This window comes from Scyliorhinus canicula, chromosome 15 (assembly GCF_902713615.1).
Source record: "Scyliorhinus canicula chromosome 15, sScyCan1.1, whole genome shotgun sequence".
Classification (NCBI taxonomy): Eukaryota; Metazoa; Chordata; class Chondrichthyes; order Carcharhiniformes; family Scyliorhinidae; genus Scyliorhinus; species Scyliorhinus canicula.
This window is the reverse complement of record NC_052160.1, coordinates 37,850,640-37,870,692: the sequence shown is the minus strand read 5'-3', so window position 1 is coordinate 37,870,692 and position 20,053 is coordinate 37,850,640. Positions and strand designations below refer to the sequence as shown.

The 20,053-nt window shown below is 50.0% G+C and overlaps 1 protein-coding gene across 1 annotated transcript in view; it reads left to right on the top strand.

Moving 5' to 3' along the window:
• baiap3 (BAI1 associated protein 3) overlaps nucleotides 1–20,053 on the top strand; it is a 148,956-nt gene that overhangs the window by 66,509 nt on the left and 62,394 nt on the right. Inside the window, 7 exon segments of the mRNA XM_038819325.1 lie at nucleotides 389–496; nucleotides 1,205–1,297; nucleotides 1,914–2,017; nucleotides 9,123–9,240; nucleotides 11,406–11,530; nucleotides 13,011–13,101; nucleotides 14,765–14,821. Coding sequence (XP_038675253.1) covers nucleotides 389–496; nucleotides 1,205–1,297; nucleotides 1,914–2,017; nucleotides 9,123–9,240; nucleotides 11,406–11,530; nucleotides 13,011–13,101; nucleotides 14,765–14,821 — 696 coding nt within the window.

Here is a 20,053-nt window from a genome sequence, read left to right as displayed (position 1 = left end):
GGGCTACTCTTCCTCCTTCTGCCCTTTACTATATGGGCTACTCTTCCTCCTTCTGCCCTTTACTATATGGGCTACTCCTCCTCCTTCTGTCTGAATTTTAAAAATGCTTTATACCGTGGAATGTTATTTTCTCAACATTATTCACCTTGTGACCACGCACCTGTAGTGGCGATTAAATCCAAACCATTTATTTGTGCCATTAGCTTACCTGCCTTATTATGAATGCTTCCTGCAGTCAACTAAAGAGCCTTTCATTTTATTTTTTTACTGCTAGTCAAACAGTGCACCTGGTCTGAATCCCAGGCCTGACAGTGACTCAGGCGCAAGCTCGCTCCCAGACTCCAGCTGATCTGATTCACAAATTAATTTTTTGCCGTTTGTTTCCCAGGAGATTCCGGTCGAAGGATTTGATAACTGGTTTAAACTAGAGCCTCGATCAAGCTCTTCTCGAGTGCAGGGAGATTGTCACCTCATCCTGACACTGACTATGTCACAGGTAATGTTCCAGGCAGGGCGGGAAGGGACAGAGATGTAATTTACCCAGTTACACTGCAGAATCAGAGCATTTGCCTTGGGTCAGTGAGGGTTTTGTCAAGTCTTCTTAATAATGCCCTTAAAATCAACAACGCCATGGCAGCTGATAGTAAACTGCCTGCCCTGAGTTATGGACATGAGTTCATGTTGGAAGATCCTGTGAGAACCAACCCACTGTCTGCACTCATTCATCAACCATCGTCACTAGGCTGAGCATACCATTGCCATATTCTGTCAATGGAAATGTTCTCCGAGAGTCAGAGGAAAGGACCCATACCCCAGTGAGAGTCAGCTCCTTCAGGAGAGGAGGGAAACTACCCCAGTGAGAGTCAGCACCTTCAGAGGGGGAGGAGAACTGTACCCCAGTGAGAGTCAGCACCTTCAGGAGAGGAGGGGAACTGTACCCCAGTGAGAGTCAGCACCTTCAGGAGAGGAGGAGGACTGTACCCCAGTGAGAATCAACACGTTCAGAAGAGGAGGGGAACTGTACCCCAGTGAGAATCAGCACCTTCAGGGGAGGAGGGGAACTGTACCCCAGTGAGAATCAGCACCTTCAGGGGAGGAGGGGAACTGTATGCCAATGAAAGTGTGCACCTTTCGGAGAAGAAGGGAGAGAAGTAGGATAATCTCTCGGTATTTGAGACTGCTGTCATTATTGTCTCCTTTGCAGAGAGGTACGGAGTTGTGTAAGAAGACGAGTGGTGAGAAAATCCATGAGTTGTTGCTGAGGCAACTGTTGGAGATTGAGAACCCTGATTTCCAGGTGAGCATCACTTCATTATAAACAGAAGTAAACAGCAAGAGCAGTGGCTGACTCCAGTGGATGATGTTATACTGGAATATTTAGTGTCTTTGGCAACTCCTGGCCCTCAATATGTCAATTTGAACCTTTTGTGCCACCAATTAAAAAAAAAAATCCTAGCATATTGTCTATACATGGCATTTAGAAATTGAAGTAATGGAATTGATGGGTGGCCTCAGATTCCATTGCCAGGTGCTGTGTTTGTTGATATCAGTCGGGACTGTGCTAGGTTTAGTAACTAGTCTCCACATCCTTGGCTAAGAAGTCAGGACTACTGCTGTTGAGGCAGTGGAGATGGGGTGAGATGCTATGGGGATCAAATTTGATTGTGACTCCCTCACTGTGGAGGAACCTCCTGCCATTCACTGGCTTCATTCACACCTGCTGAATGGGAACCTGGGTGGGGTGGCGGGGGCGGGGGGGGGGGGGGGGGGGGGGGGGGGCAGAGATACACTCAGCATCTGGGGACTTGCCGTGAAACACAGTTGCCTCATAGTGATGTCAACATCAGAGTTAAAAATATCTTTGCAAAACCAGTAACCGTGCAACTAATTTTGTCACCACCTCTTTGCCACAGGAAGACCATAACAGCTGGTCTGGCAAACTCAGCAGACATGCTGTGACTATTCTTTCCCACCATGCCATGCAAGTTGACCTTTCACCTCAACTGAAGGCAGCTGTGTGAGTACAATTTTCATATTAGCTTCTGTCTTGTTGGTAATCAGGAATTTCAAAAAGTAAAGCCTGATGTTCTTCTCAGTCATGGCTTTGTTTTAGTTTATTGTGCTCATCCCTTTCTTTAAATTGCTGTAAGTTAGAAAAGTGTATTATTTTAAAAGAAATAGCTACATTTGGATTTAAGTGAGAAACACCGGGAGTAAGGGGAAATTCAGTCCTACAGAAATAAAGTAATATAAGTAAACCAAATTAAAATAAAGTTAACGTAAGCAAAGTGAGGTTAAGTAATGGCAGGACAGCTCGGCCAAGTGGAATGTGTGGCCTATAATATGTGGGAAGTCATGGACACTGCTGGTGTCCTAGACGACCTACATATTCAGGAAGTGTCACCAGCTGAAAACATTTGAGCACCAGGTTTCAGAGCTCGGGCAGCGTCTGGAATTACTGTGGCTCATGTACAAGGCCGTGATCTATGTCAGTGTTCTTCAAACTTTTCTTCCAGGGACCCATTTTTACCAACCGGCCAACTTTCGGGACCCAACCCGGCCGACCTTTGCGACGCATGCCAGCCGACCTACGCGACCTACTCTGACCGAACTTCACAACCCACCATTTTCTCTTACCTTGTTTGCTGCTGACAAAAATGGAGGAAATGGTTTGGGGTCCCTTTGGCCCTCGTACACGCTCCTCCAATGGAAACTTTTGCATGAAGGTGAAGCCTTCCGGTGTCGGAAAGTATGGAGTCGCCATCTGTCCAAAGTTTCGAATTTTTTCCTTTTAAAATTTTAACAAATAAATCCCCTCGAGCTTGTAAAAAAAATAAAATAAATGAAAAAAATAAAAATTAAATGAATAAAATAAATGAATAAACCCCCTCCCCCCCTCAGACTTGTAAACAAAAAGCTGCGACCGTTTAAGAAAAAAAGCGGCCGCACTGCGCATGCGTGCCCGATCATCTGGTACGCATGCGCAGTGCGGCTGCATTTTCTTTACATGTTTGCGGCCATTTTGAAGGCCACTTGCAGCCGGCGCTATTAACAGCCGTCTGCTGCGGCAGATTTGCGCGATCAGGATCGCCGCGACAGGCAGCTCCGCGACCCTCCTGACACCCGCCCGCGACCCACCCGCGGGTGGCGCCCCTGAGTTTGACAATGCCGTGATCTATGTTGATAGCACATTTTGAGAGGTGGCCACACCGCAACTTAGGCTCCTGGAGACAGAAAGGGAATGGGTGACCATCAGGCAGTCCAAGAGAACTAGACAGGCAGTTCGGGAGTCATCTGGTATCCTGCTCACAAATCGGTTTTCCAGTTTTGAAGCTGGTGAGGGCACTGGTTCCTCAGAGTGCAGTCAGAGCCAAATCTGTGGCACTACAAGCAGCTCGGCTGTACAGGAGGGGGGGCATGAAAAAAGGAAGAGTAATAATTAGCAGGAATTCATTAGTTAAGGGAACAGACCGGCATTTATGCATCCGTAGACATGACGCCAGGTTGGCATGTTGCCACTCTAGTGCCAGAATCAAGGATGCCACAGTGGCTGCAGGACATTTGCGGAGCTAGGTAGAAAATTGTCCCAGAGTGTTCAAGAACATAATCAATTTGGTTTGAGCTAGGGAACAAAAAGGAGCAATAACATTGTTCGATGTAGTCTATAGCCCACTGCTATGATACATTGGGCCATTGCGCGGCCAATTCCAGCCCCACGTGACCCTGAGTCACAACACATTTGAATTAACCAATAATTCTTAGAAATATCACCCAAGTCTTTGTACCTTGGCTGCCAATAATTACGGTCACCAGGTTTGTAAGTTTAAACACAGTTATGTTTTATTTATAACAAGAACTATATGAAATATGCAGTAAATACAACTAGTTAACTATCATTTAATTCCTAATCCCACACTCTATCCTCTATATGTATACACACACACACATACACTCAAACACACACACACACACACAAGACAGACACACACAGAGGGGAGGAGAGGGATGAAGATAAAAGGAAAAGCAAAAAGAGTCTTTGTTTCAGATGGTTGTCTTTAAGCAGACCTTCCTGCAAAGTAAGCTTTCAGATCCAAGTCTGTTTGCAACCTGTAATGGTTTCACTGTAGATTCATTCAGGTCTCTGCAGTTTTAGGAATACAGAAACTCCTAGTCTGTTTATCTAGTGTTGAATAGGCTGTCAGTACTTAAAGTTGACATGGCACCAGGGCTGGATGAGGTGCATCCAAGAATATTGAAGGAAGCCCCTGCAATTGAGTGGAAATTGCAGGGGCACTATCCATAACCTTTCAGTCTTTCCAAGACTCTGGGTAGGAACCAAAGGACTGGAGATTTGCAAACATTACCCCCTTGTTCAAAAAGGGTTGTTAGGATAGCCCCAGCATTTACAGACCAGTCAGTTTAACTTCAGCTTGTAAGTATTCAAGATAGAATTAGTAGTCATGTGGAAAAGTATTGGTTGATTAGGAAGAGCCAGCATAGATTCCTAAAGGAGAAATCGTGGTTGACTAATTTTCTGGGGGTTTTGAAGAGGTAACCGGGTGGTTTGATGAGGGTAATGCGGTTGATGTGGTGCACATGGATTTTCAAAAGGCATTCAATATAGTGCCACAAAACAGACCTGTAAGAAAAATTATAGCTCATTGAATAAAAAGGACAGTAGCAATATGGATACAACATTTACCTGAGTAATAGGAAACAGAGTAATGGTTAATGGCTATTTTTAGGGCTGGAGGAAGGTTTGAAGTGGAGTTCCCCAGGAGTCGGTCTAGTTTTTCCTCATAGAACTATAGAAATGTCACGCCATGGAAAGAGGCCATTCAGCCCATCATGTTGGTGTCAGCCAAAAAAGAGAAAAGAGAAACTAGCTGCTCATTTTCCAGCACCTGGTCAGTTGCCCTGCAGTTTACAGCACTTTAGATGTAGATCCTTTTAAATGAGTTGCGCATTTCGTCCTCAACCATCGATTTAGGCAGTGAATTCTAAACGCTCCCCACCCTTTGGATAAAAGAGCATTTTCTTGTGTCTCCTCTAATCCTTCTACCAATCACCTTAAATCTATGCTCCTGGTAACTGACCCTCAGTTAGGGAAAACAGGACTTTCCTGTTTATCAAATCTAGCTCATAATCTTTTACACTTCAATTAGGTCACCTCTCAGTCTCCTCTGTTCTGAGGTAAACAATCCTAGCCTACCCAATTGTTCCTCATAGCTGGAATTTTCAAGCCTTGGCAGCATTTTTGTAAATCGCCTCTGCACTCTTTCCAGAGCAATTATGTCCTTCCTGTAATGTGGTGACCAGAACTGTACACAAAACACCAGCTGTAGTCTAACCAGTGTTTTATACAATTCCATCATTACATCCCTGCTTTTGTATTCAATATCTCACCCAATAAAGGAAAGCATTCCTTGCAAACCCCACACGGACAGTGACCCAGGGTCGGGGTTGAACCCGGTTCCTCTGCATCGTGAGGCAGCAGTGCTAACCACTGCGCCACCGTGCCGCCCAAAGAGAAGCATTCTATATGCTTTCTTAACCACCTTGTCCATCTGTCTTGCCACATTCAGGGACCTGTGGATATGCACTCCAAGGTCTCTCATTTCCCAACCCCTCATAGAATCACTACAGTGTAGAAGGAGGCCTTTCGGCCCATCGAGTCTGCACCGACCCTCTGAAAGAGCACCCTACCGAGGCCCATGTCCCACCATATTCCAGTCACCCAACCTAACCTTTTGGACGCTAAGGGGCAATTTAGCATTGCCAATCTGCCCAACCTGCACATCTTTGGATTGTGGGGGGAAACCGGAACAACCGGAGGAAACCCACACAGACATGGGTAGAACATGCATGCTCCACACAGTCACCGAGGGCTGGAGTTGAACCCGGGTCCCTGGCGCTGTGAGGTAACAATGCTAAACACTGTGCCGCCCTTTCAATGTCTTGTATTCCCATGCTTTGTTTGTCCTCCCCAAATGCATGACCTCACACTTTTCTGGATTTAATTCTATTTGCCACCTCTCTGCCCACTCAATCAAACTATTGATATCATCTGAAGTAGGCAGCTATCCTCTTCACTATCAACTACATGGCCGATTTTTGTGTCACCTGCTAATTTCCCAATCATCCCACCCACTTTTATGTCTAAATCATTTATTCAGGGCAGCACAATGGCTTCACAGCGCTAGGGTCCCAGGTTCGATTCCCAGCTTGGGTCACTGTCTGTGAGGAGTCTGCACGTTCTCCCCGTGTCTGCGTGGGTTTCCTCCGTGTGCTCCGGTTTCCTCCCAGAGTCCAAAGATGTGTAGGGGTAGGTGGATTGGCTATGCTAAGTTGCCCTTAGTGTCCAAAAAAGGTTAGGTAAAGTGGGGTTACAGGGATAGGGTGGAGGTGTGGGCTTACGTGGGGAGCTCTTTCCAAGGGCCGGCGCAGACTTGATGGGCTGAATGGCCTCCTTCTGCACTGTAAATTCTGTGATTCTGTGATGTATACAACCAACAGCAAGTTCCCCAACACTGGGCCCTGTGGAATACCACTGGAACTGTTTTCCATTTGCAAAAACATTCATTGACTATTGCCCTTTGTTTCCTGTCACTGAGCCAATTTTGGATCCAACCTGCCACCTTCCCCTGTATCCCAAGAGATCTCACTTTTCTGACCAGCTGGCCGAATATGACCTTGTCAAATGCCTTACTGAAAACCATGTAGACAATATCCATGGCACTACCCTCATGAATCCCCCTCGTCGCTTCCTCAAAAAATTCAGTTCGTAAGGCGTGATCTCGCCTGTCCCACCCCCTCCACAAAACCATGCTGCTTATACCCGATCAATCAGTGCCTTTCTAAGTGACAGTTTATCCTGCCTCTCACAATTTATTACAACAAATCACCCAGTGATGCCGAAGTCAGACTGATCAGCCTAGAATTTTCTAGCCTTTTCCTCGCACTTTTGAAATAATGATACAATGTTCGCAACCTCCAATCCTCTAGGACTTCACCTGCATCTAGTGAGGATTGGAAAATTATTCTCAAAGCATTTGCTATTTCCTCCCTGGCTTCCTTGAACAGCCTGGGATGCAATCCATCTGGCCCTGGTGATACAGTATAACTAAGGATGCCAGACCCTCCAGTACTTCCTCTCACTGCGCTTACCGTATCTAATACTTCACATTCGTCTTTAACTAGAATGTCTGCATCATCCCTCTCCTTTGTGAAGACAGAGGCAGCGTGCTCAGTGAGAATCCAGCCACACCTTCTCAATCAGCCTGCAAGTTACTTTTTGTACATCTTTGATCGGCTCTGATATCTATTAATGATCTAGATCTTGGTGTGCAGCGGACAATTTCAAAATTTGCGGATGATATGAAACTTGGAAGCAACGTAAACTGTTGAGGAGGATAGTATAGAACTTCAAAAGGGTATAGACAAGCTGGAGGAGTGGGAGATAGGTGGCAGACAAAGTTCAATGAGAAGTGTGAGGTGATACATTTTGGCAGGAATAACATGAAGAGACTATTCTTAAGAGGGTGCAGGAGCAAAGGGACTTGCGTGTATATGTGCATAGATCATTAAAGGTGCAGGACAGGTGGCGAAAGCAGCTAGTAAAGCACATAGTATTCTGGGCTTTACTAATGGGAGCATAGAGTACAAGAGTAGGAAGATTATGCTGAACTTGTATAAGACACTAGTTAGATCTCAGCTGGAGTATTGTGTACAGTGAACTCATTGGAGAGAGTGCAGGAGAGGTTTACAAGAATGGTTCCAGGGATGAGAAACTTCAGTTCAGAAGATAGTTTGAAGAGGTTGGGACTGTTCTCCTTGGAGAGAAGAAGGCTGAGAGGAGATTTGATAGAGATGTTCAAAATCATGAGGGGGCTGGACAGAGTAATAGGGAGAAACTGTTCCCGTTTGTAAAAGGATCAAGAACGAGAGGGCTCAGATTTAAAGTGATTTGCAAAAGAAGTAAATGTGATGTGAGAAAAAAACCTTTTCGGGTCTGGAATGCACGGCCTGGAAGTGTGGTGGAGGCAGGTTCAATTGAGGAGTTCAAGAGGGCATTAGATGATTACTTGAATAAAGTAAAGTTGCCATAGCCCCAGATGACCATAGGCAGCTTTCCCCTTTGAGGGGGGTGAGCTGACTTGTGGTGATTTAACCTGAGGATTACCCCACCTCGGGAGAGGGGCAAGGTTCATGAATAACCTCATCCAGTATTTGAATAGAAAACATGTGCAAGGGTACAGGGAAAAGGCAAGAGAAGGGGACTAGTTCATAACGTGCAATTGTAGGCATTCTGTGGTTCTGTGATGGGAACAATGTTAGTGTTGAGGAGACAATGCTCGCAGAGAGAACTACATCAAAAACTGCCAAGGCAGCCATAGAGTGGATTGGATACAGAGTAAAGCTCCCTCAGCACTGCCCATCAAGCTCTCCCAGAGCAGATACACCATAAATTAGGTATAGCAAAAAGCTCCCTTTGCCCTGTCTCTATCAATCACTCCCAGGGCAGGTACAGCACAAGGTTAGATACAGCGTTAAGCTCCCTCTGCACTGTCTCCGCCAAATGCTCCTAGGGCAGGTACAGCACAGGTTAGATACAGTGTAAAGTTCGCTCTGTACCCTCCCAATCAAACACTCCCAGAGCAGGTACAACAAAGGTTAGATACAGCATAAAGCACCCTTTGCACTGTCCCCATCAAACGCTCCTAGGGCAGGTACAGCACAGGTTAGATACAGAGTAAAGCTCCCCCTGCACTGTCCCTGTCAAACGCTCCTAGGGCAGGTACTGCACAGGTTAGATACAGAGTAAAGCTCCCCCTGCACTGTCCCTGTCAAACGCTCCTAGGGCAGGTACTGCACAGGTTAGATACAGAGTAAAGCTCCCCCTGCACTGTCCCCGTCAAACGCTCCTAGGGCAGGTACAGCAAGGGATTAGATAGAGTAAAATACTCTCTACACTGTCCCAGCAAATATTCCCAAGGCAGATACAGTATGGGTTAGATCCAGAATAAAGGTTTTTCAAACATCCCTTCAAACAATCTGAAGTGTTCTGAAGGAAATGATCAGCAGCTGACTCAGCTAAACTGTTAATTTCCTTCTCCTGGCAGCGAGTGGCAGGCTTACAGCAAACACCATCATTTCCGTTCCGTAGACTATGGTTTCCTTCTCCAACTCCTTGAGGGCCTGGACCAGACTTTGAAGTTTAATGTTCTTCTCAAAGAGCAGGTAAGATGCTCAGGATGTGGAGGGACAGTATCTAGGTGTTGAATGAGCATTCTTCACTACTTCACATGCCTTCAGTACTGAACCGAAACAGTGGGTGTGGCAGGTTGTATGTCTGCTAAAGCACAAGGTGTGCAAGTTTCATGCCACTGAAGTTTTTTAAAGCATTACTTTAAACCGAGAACATGTGATCTGCATGTGATCTGCATGTGTATCTGTATGTGTATCTGTATGTGTGTGCACCTGTGCATATGTGTAATGCACACACAACAATCCTCTTTAGATCTTACTTAAGATAGTTACATGCCAGTGACAGATTTAAACTCTCTTTCTCAGTGAAATTATCAAATTTCATTACTTGATATTGTTATTTCAATTGATGCGTTTTCCAAATTCCAGTCAGTTGGTGTTTATTAGCTGAAAAAAGTTAGGAGTAGGAATATAGGAACAGGAGCAGACCATTGAGCCCAACCAACCTGCCCCATATCCCTTAATACCTTTACTGAGGAAAATTCTGTCAAACTCATTTAAAATTAACAATTGACCCAGCAACCAAATTTCTACCACCTTTTGCACGGATGTTTCTTGAGTTCATTCCTGAGAAATCTGGCTCTAATTTGTAGGCTCTGCACTGTAATCCTAGTCCAGGATTTTATGGCCCTGCCGTGACGTGTCTCCCCCTGGTGGATGCGGCCGGCCAATTGAATCTTTGGTGGGCGGGGCCATAAAATCCTGGCCCAAGACTCCTCAACCAGGGTACTGGCAGGGATTCACGGACCTCATGTCCCGGGTTTTGAAAACTGGGGTGGTAATGAGCCCGGAGGTGGCAATCTTTGGAGTGTTGGAGGACTTGGGCGTCCAGGAGGAGAAGGAGGCCGGCGTCTTGGCCTTTGCTTCCCTGGTAGCCTGACGACGAATACTGTTGGCATGGAGGGGCTCAAAGCCCCCGAAGACCGAAGCATGGCTATCGGACATAGCGAAGTTTCTCGGTCTTGAGAGGTTCACTATCGGGGTTCGCCCGGAGGTGGCAGCCTTTCATTGTCTTCTTCACGGAGAATTAATCATCAGCGGGGGGGGGGGGGGGCTAGGGTAGCGTGGTTTTAGACAGGTCCCTGCGACAACGGAGTTGTGGTTTCTACTATGCGTCACTTGCTTTTCCTTCTGTACGGTACTATACATTGTCATTGTTTTATATGCCAAAAATACCTCAATAAAAATGTCTTTAAAAAAAAACACTCCTCAACCAGCAGAAATTGTTTCCCTCCGTCGATTCTGTCTGTTAACCTTAATATTGTGAAAACCTAGATAAACTCACCCCTTACCCTTAACCTTGTAAATTCGTTAAGGAATCCCAAGGACCTAGTTTGAGTCATCTCTCCTCAGAATGTGTCTCTTTGAGGCCAGATATCATCCTAACAAATCCATTCGGCACTTCCTCCACATATCCTTCCTCTGGTGTGACTCCCAGAACTGCTCACAGTCCTCAAGGGCTAACCATGGCTTTGTAGATCCAGGTCATAACTTATCATAGAATTTACAGTGCAGAAGGAGGCCATTCAGCCCATCGGGTCTGCACCACCTCTTGGAAAGAGCACCCTACCCGAGGTCAACACATCCACCCTATCCCCATAACCCAGTAACCCCACCCAACACTAAGGGCAATTTTGGACACTAAGGGCAATTTATCATGGCCAATCCACCTAACCCTCACATCTTTGGACTGTGGGAGGAAACCGGAGCACCCGGAGGAAACCCACGCACACACGGGGAGGATGTGCAGACTCCGCACAGACAGTGATCCACGCCGGAATCGAACCTGGGACCCTGGAGCTGTGAAGCAGTTGTGCTATCCACAATGCTACCGTGCTGCCCCGATAACTCACATGTTTCGCAGAGGTTTGCACCTGCCCTGCTACCAAGGTGCATGCTGCACCAGCTGGCAGTCCAGACTGGGCTGTGGAGGACAGGGTGTAGATTGGAGGAGCTGTCCATGCTGCCCAACAACTCCCTTGCTAGCCCCAAGTCACACCCTCTTACTCCTGGCATACAGAGTGCCAGGCTCTGCAGGTGATTACAGCATTCTCTGAGCGGCAGGCCACTCCTCACAGGGATCTCCTTTTTGATTGTTATTGCAGTTGTTTCATTTCTTTAATTTTTGTTTGTTGCAGGAAGAGTCCCTGGGTGACAATTTTGTCCTTTTCATTGACTACAGCTGGGAGCTGCTGCAGAGGATGAGACACATTTTTCCCTTCAATGTTCCAGTGGCATTGAAGCAGCTAGAACTGATGCTGAGGTAATGCAGACTGAACTGAGCCATGTCAGGCCAGAACAGACCGAGCCAGGACCTACTAGACCAGACTAGGTCAGACCAGACCAGGCTGAGCCAGGCCAGACCAGACCAAACCAAGACAGACAAGGTCAGACTGAGCGGGGCCAGGCTGAACTGAGCCAGACCAAACCAGGCCAAACTGAGACAAGCAGGCCTCTCAGTTGAGGGGGTGAGTGCATGTGGCAGTGTTTTTCTCTGTGCATCACAGAGGAACAAAAAGTAAACCACCTGATCAGCCCCGAGGTTTCCACTCACTGGGGTTCAGTCCTGTAATATCAGAGTGGGGCAGGAGATAGACCTTGTGACTCATTGGCAGCATTCCAAACTCTGGGAACACCAGGCTCAAGTCCCACTTCAGGATTCAATGGCCATGGAAGGTGCGTTTCTAATGTGGCCGAACAGGTTGATTATCAGCCTGTAAATGTATCCAATACACTTGATGGAAGGTGGTAAGAGGAGGAGAGTTTCCTGGTCAGCCATGATACAGAAGGCAATGGCAGCTGCAGTACTTTGCCACGTATAACCATGGACCAATCCAATGGGAATCCATGACCGCCAGTGCCATCTTAAAGCAAGATACCTGAAGGAGGAGGATAGCAATACAAACCTAAACATTGGGTGTAGACAGATTATTTTACACATTGTTCATCTATCTCTTCACTGGATAGTGATCAGGAGTAAACTGTGGACAATTGTTTTGCTTCACCTCTTGAACTCGGCAATGTGGCCAATTATGTTATCACATTCACAAACCTATTGCCAATCAGCACAGACTGACTCTCAAACTTGGGACTACCTGGTCCGCGTGCCTTAGTTACTCACTCAAAGTTAACTGTTGAGAAAGCAGCTGCATGTGCCGTCATGTAGGGTAACTTGTTTTGCCAAGAATATCGTTGGAATTGAAATGAAAAAAAATTAAGAATTCTCTCTCTCTCTCTGTTTGTCTATCTCTCTCTCTCCTTTACTGTCCTCTTTCCCATTTTTGATCTTTTTACCCCTCTAATCCTCCCAACTCTCACTTCATCCCTTTCCTCCCACTTTCTGTCTCTCTAATGTTTTACCGACTCCCCTCGTCTCTGTCTTCCTCCATCCGCCGCCTCCTCATTGCCCTTCTCCTTGTCACTGCCCTTTCTTTCCCTCTTCTCTTCATCTTCCACTTTCCCTTCTCTTCCTAATTCTGTCACTCTTACCTTGTTCCTCCATCTCTCTCCCCTGCCTGTCTCTCTTTGGTCCATTTATCCCTTCCCCCAATTCTGCCTTTCTCTCCTGGTTTCCCTCTCTCCATCTCTATCTTACTATTTTTCTCTTCCTCCACCTATTTCCACATTCTTTTTTGTATGTTTGTGTGTGTCTCTCTCTTTCTGTGTCTCCTGGTCCCTCTCTCTCCCAATTTTTCCCCCTCCATCTCTCCTGTTTTTTCTGTACTTGGTTTAATATTTTTCAGGTGTTTGTTGAAGATTTATTCCATGAAAGCCTTTCAAGTGGTCTGTCCTTTACATAATGAGCTCCATGTGGATATTGCCACCGTGGTGAAGGTACAGTGTGGACTTCATTGTCAATATTCAGAGAGCATGCCAGAATCTGATGATAAAAGGCATTGACCTTAAAGGGAGAATCTGACCAAACCAACATTATTAACACACGTTAATGCAGGGGAGGGAGAATTCATTTACTGCAGTGTACCTCAACTTCCAGAACAGTTTCGAGAAAGTGCCACAGGAGAGACTTCTCCATACACTAGACTCAGTTATCATGGGTCTCAGTGTGCCTCAACGTCCAGAAGAACTTTGAGGAAGTGCCACAGGAGAGACTTCTCCATACACTAGACTCAGTTATCATGGGTCTCAGTGTGCCTCAACGTCCAGAAGAACTTTGAGTAAGTGCCACAGGAGAGACTTCTCCACACACTAAACACAATTATCCTGGCAGAGACCAAGTGACATCCTGCATTAACTGTTGAACAGAATGAAACAGCAGGCTATTGTAAAGGGTCAAAGGTCACAGTGAGCAGATGGCCAGGGCTCTGTGCTGCTCCTGGTTTACTAGAAACAACCTGGAATCGCAGTCACAACATGATTTCAATTCACTGATGGGCGGCACGGTGGCACAGTGGTTAGTACTGCTGCCTATGCCGCTGGGAACCCGGGTTCGATCCCGGCCCTGGGTCACTGTCTGTGTGAAGTTTGCACATTCTCCCAGTGTTTGCGTGGGTTTCATCCCCAAGACCCGAAGATGTGCAGGGTAGGTGGATTGGTCACAATAAATCGGCCCCTTAATTGTGGAAAAAAAAATTGGGTACTCTAAATTTATAAAAAACAAAACAAACACACATTCACTGATAAATCAGTTAAAAATTGACTTGGAGGAGATGGTTAAGAGTTTATCAAAACAAAGCAACAAGGTTTGCACTTGGACTGATTAATGGGAAATTACGTTTATATGAACAAATGTAAGGGACAATATACTAGAAAAAAATAGTAGGCACATGGTTTTGATGAGGGAGAGAGAAGCTACCCTTGGGGAAGATGATAGAGTTCTTAGGCACTCACTAACTCCTCTGACACCAACTCCAATCTGAAGCAGAAAGCAACAAAGTGTGTTGCAGTGTTTTTGCACACATTCCAATCTTTATCTGTGGATTTAAACATCACCATCTGCAAGTTCTCCTCCAAGGCACACACCATCTTGACCCTTCACAGCCACTGGGTCAAAATCCTGGAACTGTCTTCCTACCAGCACTGTGGATGTACCTACAGCACATGGACGGCAGAGGTTCAAGAAGGCTGCTCACCATTCAAGGGCAATTAGGTTTGGGCAACAAAAACTGACCTAGCCAGCGATGGCAGCATCCCATGAATGAATGAAAAATAAATAAACGGGCTGACCTGCATGTTCGAAGGTACAGAGAGACCCCAGTCCCTCTAGTCACTGAACTGGGAAATCCAGCTCTAGTGGCAGTGAGTGCTGAACCTGAGACACATTACCACAGAGTTTCAGATCCCAATGTAAAGAGGAAGTAGCTTGTACCTTGGGTTCAACTTAGTTGCAAGACTGTCACGCAGATTAAAGAATGTATGTAGTTACACTTTGTCAAGTGGTATTGCATTGAGTGACATTGCGTCAAGGGGCGCTATGTTGAGCGCAGTGCAGTTTGACACTACACCAACTGACTTTGCATCGGTTTGCCCTGTTTTACAGAAATCCATAGCTGAATGGTATAGGAAAATGTGTGACAAGTTCAAACCAAAAGTGAAGGTACGTGTGACTGAATAAACAAAACTGTCGATTGGCAGGAGAATTTGACTGCGCCGTGTTAGGCGGCGTCTGTTGCTGTCGTGGGAACAGGGGATGTTTTTCATGTCTCTCTTGATCATTAATGGATTAATGAGCGGTTCTGCGATACAAACTGTGTGAAAGCAAGCTGTACTCAGAAGTTGTCAATTTGAGCCTTTGACTGCACTGAGCCAGCTGATCTGAGTTCTCGGAGCAACTGTGTTTCCCGGAGTTCACAGGGGGAATGGAGCTAATGTTCCAGATCCGAATCACTGTGAATCAGGGCAAACGAAGAGTGAGTTTGATTGGGGATGTATTTGAGGGGGTTGATAGTGTGGTGGGTTTGGGGGTGACAGTGAGGTGGGTTTGGAGGGTGACAGTGAGGTGGGTTTGGGGGTGACAGTGAGGTGGGTTTGGAGGGTGACAGGGAGCTGGGTTTGGGGGGGTGACAGTGAGGTGGGTTTGGGGGGTGACAGTGAGGTGGGTTGGGGGGTGACAGTGAGGTGGGTTTGGGGGTTGATGGTGAGGTGGGTTTGGGGGGTGGCGGTGGAAGTAGGTTCGGGGGGGTGACAGTGAGGTAGGTTCAGGGAGTTGACAGTGAGGTGAGTTTGGGGATGATGGTGAGGTGGGTTGGGGGGTGACGGTGAGGTGGGTTTGGGGGGTGACAGTGAGGTGGGTTGGTGGGTGATGGTGAGGTGGGTTTGGGGGGTAACCGTGAGGTGGGTTTGGGAGGTGACAGTGAGGTGGGTTTGGGAGGTGACAGTGAGGTGGGTTGGGGGGTGATGGTGAGGAGGGTTTGGGGCATGATGGTGAGGTGGGTTTGGGAGGTGACAGTGAGGTGGGTTGGTGGGTGATGGTGAGGAGGGTTTGGGGGATGATGGTGAGGTGGGTTTGGGGGTGATGGTGAGGTGGGTTTGGGGGTGATGGTGAGGTGGGTTTGGGGGTGATGGTGAGGTGGGTTTGGGGGTGATGGTGAGGTGGGTTTGGGGGTTGATGGTGAGGTGGGTTTGGGGGGGGTGACGGTGGAAGTAGGTTCGGGGGGGTGACAGTGAGGTAGGTTCAGGGAGTTGACAGTGAGGTGAGTTTGGGGATGATGGTGAGGTGGGTTGGTGGGTGATGGTGAGGTGGGTTTGTGGGGTAACCGTGAGGTGGGTTTGGGAGGTGACAGTGAGGTGGGTTGGGGGGGTGACAGTGAGGTGGGTTTGGGAGGTGACAGTGAGGTGGGTTGGGGGGTGATGGTGAGGAGGGTTTGGGGCATGATGGTGAGGTGGGTTTGGGAGGTGACAGTGAGGTGGGTTGGTGGGTGATGGTGAGGTGGGTTTGGGGGGTGACAGTGAGGTGGGCTTGGGGGGTGACAGTGAGGTGGGTTGGGGGTGATGGTGAGGAGGGTTTGGGGGATGACGGTGAGGTGGGTTTGTGGTTGACAGTGAGGTGGGTTTGGGGGGTGACAATGAGGCGGGCTTGGGGGCTGACAGTGAGGTGGGTTGGGGGTGATGGTGAGGAGGGTTTTGGGGGGATGGTGAGGTGGGTTTGGGGGGTGATAATGAGGTGGGTTTGGGGGGGTGACGGTGAGGTGGGCTTGGGGGATGACAGTGAGGTGGGTTGGGGGGGTGACGGTGAGGTGGGTTTGTGGGGGTGATGGTGAGGTGGGCTTGGGGGGTGACAGTGAGGTGGGTTGGGGGGTGACGGTGAGGTGGGTTGGGGGGTGACGGTGGGGTGGGTTTGGGGGGTGACGGTGAGGTGGGATTGGGGGGGTGACAGTGAGGTGGGTTGGGGGGGTGAGCATGAGGTGGGTTTGGGGGGGTGACAGTGAGGTGGGTTTGGTGGGTGATGGTGAGGTGGGTTTGGGGGGTAACAGTGAGGTGGATTGGGAGTGACAGTGAGGTGGGTTGAGGGGGTGACAGTGAAGTGGGTTTGGAGGGTGACAGTGAGGTGGGTTGGGGGGGTGATGGTGAGGAGGGTTTGGGGCATGATGGTGAGGTGGGTTTGGGAGATGACTTGAGGTGGGTTGGTGGGTGATGGTGAGGTGTGTTTGGGGGGGTAACAGTGGGGTGGGCTTGGGGGGTGACAGTGAGGTGGGTTTGGGGGGGTGACAGTGAGGTGGGTTGGTGGGTGATGGTGAGGTGGGTTTGGGGGGTAACAGTGAGGTGGATTTGGGAAGTGACAGTGAGGTGGGTTGAGGGGGTGACAGTGAAGTGGGTTTGGAAGGTGACAGTGAGGTGGGTTGGGGGGTGATGGTGAGGAGGGTTTGGGGCATGATGGTGAGGTGGGTTTGGGAGGTGACAGTGAGGTGGGTTGGTGGGTGATGGTGAGGAGGGTTTGGGGGATGATGGTGAGGTGGGTTTGGGGGTGATGGTGAGGTGGGTTTGGGGGTGATGGTGAGGTGGGTTTGGGGGTGATGGTGAGGTGGGTTTGGGGGTGATGGTGAGGTGGGTTTGGGGGTTGATGGTGAGGTGGGTTTGGGGGGGGTGACGGTGGAAGTAGGTTCGGGGGGGTGACAGTGAGGTAGGTTCAGGGAGTTGACAGTGAGGTGAGTTTGGGGATGATGGTGAGGTGGGTTGGTGGGTGATGGTGAGGTGGGTTTGTGGGGTAACCGTGAGGTGGGTTTGGGAGGTGACAGTGAGGTGGGTTGGGGGGGGTGACAGTGAGGTGGGTTTGGGAGGTGACAGTGAGGTGGGTTGGGGGGTGATGGTGAGGAGGGTTTGGGGCATGATGGTGAGGTGGGTTTGGGAGGTGACAGTGAGGTGGGTTGGTGGGTGATGGTGAGGTGGGTTTGGGGGGTGACAGTGAGGTGGGCTTGGGGGGTGACAGTGAGGTGGGTTGGGGGTGATGGTGAGGAGGGTTTGGGGGATGACGGTGAGGTGGGTTTGTGGTTGACAGTGAGGTGGGTTTGGGGGGTGACAATGAGGCGGGCTTGGGGGCTGACAGTGAGGTGGGTTGGGGGGTGATGGTGAGGAGGGTTTTGGGGTGATGGTGAGGTGGGTTTGGGGGTGATAATGAGGTGGGTTTGGGGGGTGACGGTGAGGTGGGCTTGGGGGATGACAGTGAGGTGGGTTGGGGGGGACGGTGAGGTGGGTTTGTGGGGGTGATGGTGAGGTGGGCTTGGGGGGGTGACAGTGAGGTGGGTTGGGGGGTGACGGTGAGGTGGGTTGGGGGGGTGACGGTGGGGTGGGTTTGGGGTGTGACGGTGAGGTGGGATTGGGGGGTGACAGTGAGGTGGGTTGGGGGGGTGGCAGTGAGGTGGGTTTGGGGGGGTGACAGTGAGGTGGGTTGGTGGGTGATGGTGAGGTGGGTTGGGGGGGTAACAGTGAGGTGATTTGGGAAGTGACAGTGAGGTGGGTTGAGGGGGTGACAGTGAAGTGGGTTTGGAAGGTGACCAGTGAGGGGGGTTGGGGGGTGATGGTGAGGAGGGTTTGGGGCATGATGGTGAGGTGGGTTTGGAGATGACTTGAGGTGGGTTGGTGGTGATGGTGAGGTGGGTTTGGGGGGGTAACAGTGAGGGTGGGCTTGGGGGGTGACAGTGAGGTGGGTTGGGGGGTGATGGTGAGGAGGGTTTGGGGGATGATGGTGAGGTGGGTTTGGGGGATGATGGTGAGGTGGGTTTGTGGGTGACAGTGAGGTGGGTTGGGGGTGATGGTGAGGAGGGTTTTGGGGTGATGATGAGGTGGGTTTGGGGGGGGTGACGGTGAGGTGGGCTTGGGGGGGGTGACGGTGAGGTGGGTTGGGGGTGATGGTGAGGTGGGCTTGGGGGGGGGTGATGGTGAGGTGGGCTTGGGGGGGGTGACAGTGAGGTGGGTTGGGGGGTGATGGTGAGGTGGGTTTGGGGGTGACGGTGAGTGGGTTTGGGGGTGACAGTGAGGTGGGTTGGGGGGGTGACGGTGGGGTGGGTTTGGGGGGGTGATGGTGGAGGTGGGCTTGGGGGGGGTGACAGTGAGGTGGGTTGGGGGGTGATAGTGAGGTGGGTTTGGGGGTGACGGTGAGGTGGGTTGGGGGGTGACGGTGAGGTGGGTTGGGGGGGTGACGGTGGGGTGGGTTTGAGGGTGACGGTGAGGTGGGATTGGGGGGTGACAGTGAGGTGGGTTGGGGGGGGTGGCGGTGAGGTGGGTTTGGGGGGGTGAGAGTGAGGTGGGTTGGTGGGTGACGGTGAGGTGGGTTGGGGGGTGACGGTGGGGTGGGTTTGGGGGTGACGGTGAGGTGGGATTGGGGGGTGACAGTGAGGTGGGTTGGGGGCGTGGCGGTGAGGTGGGTTTGGGGGGGTAACAGTGAGGTGGATTTGGGAAGTGACAGTGAGGTGGGTTGAGGGGGTGACAGTGAAGTGGGTTTGGGAGGTGACAGTGAGGTGGGTTGGGGGGGTGATGGTGAGGAGGGTTTGGGGCATGATGGTGAGGTGGGTTTGGGAGATGACTTGAGGTGGGTTGGTGGGTGATGGTGAGGTGGGTTTGGGGGGGTAACAGTGAGGTGCGCTTGGGTGGTGACAGTGAGGTGGGTTGGGGGGTGATGGTGAGGAGGGTTTGGGGGATGATGGTGAGGTGGATTTGGGGGATGATGGTGAGGCGGGTTTGTGGGTGACAGTGAGGTGGGTTGGGGGTGATGGTGAGGAGGGTTTTGGGGTGATGATGAGGTGGGTTTGGGGGGGTGACGGTGAGGTGGGCTTGGGGGGGTGACGGTGAGGTGAGTTGGGGGTGATGGTGAGGTGGGCTTGGGGGGGGGTGATGGTGAGGTGGGCTTGGGGGGGGTGACAGTGAGGTGGGTTGGGGGGTGATGGTGAGGTGGGTTTGGAGGTGACGGTGAGGTGGGTTTGGGGGTGACAGTGAGGTGGGTTGGGGGGGTGACGGTGGGGTGGGTTTGGGGGGGTGATGGTGAGGTGGGCTTGGGGGGGTGACAGTGAGGTGGGTTGGGGGGTGATGGTGAGGTGGGTTTGGGGGTGACGGTGAGGTGGGTTTGGGGGTGACAGTGAGGTGGGTTGGGGGGGTAACAGTGAGGTGGATTTGGGAAGTGACAGTGAGGTGGGTTGAGGGGGGTGACAGTGAAGTGGGTTTGGGAGGTGACAGTGAGGTGGGTTGGGGGGTGATGGTGAGGAGGGTTTGGGGCATGATGGTGAGGTGGGTTTGGGAGATGACTTGAGGTGGGTTGGTGGGTGATGGTGAGGTGGGTTTGGGGGGGTAACAGTGAGGTGCGCTTGGGTGGTGACAGTGAGGTGGGTTGGGGGGTGAT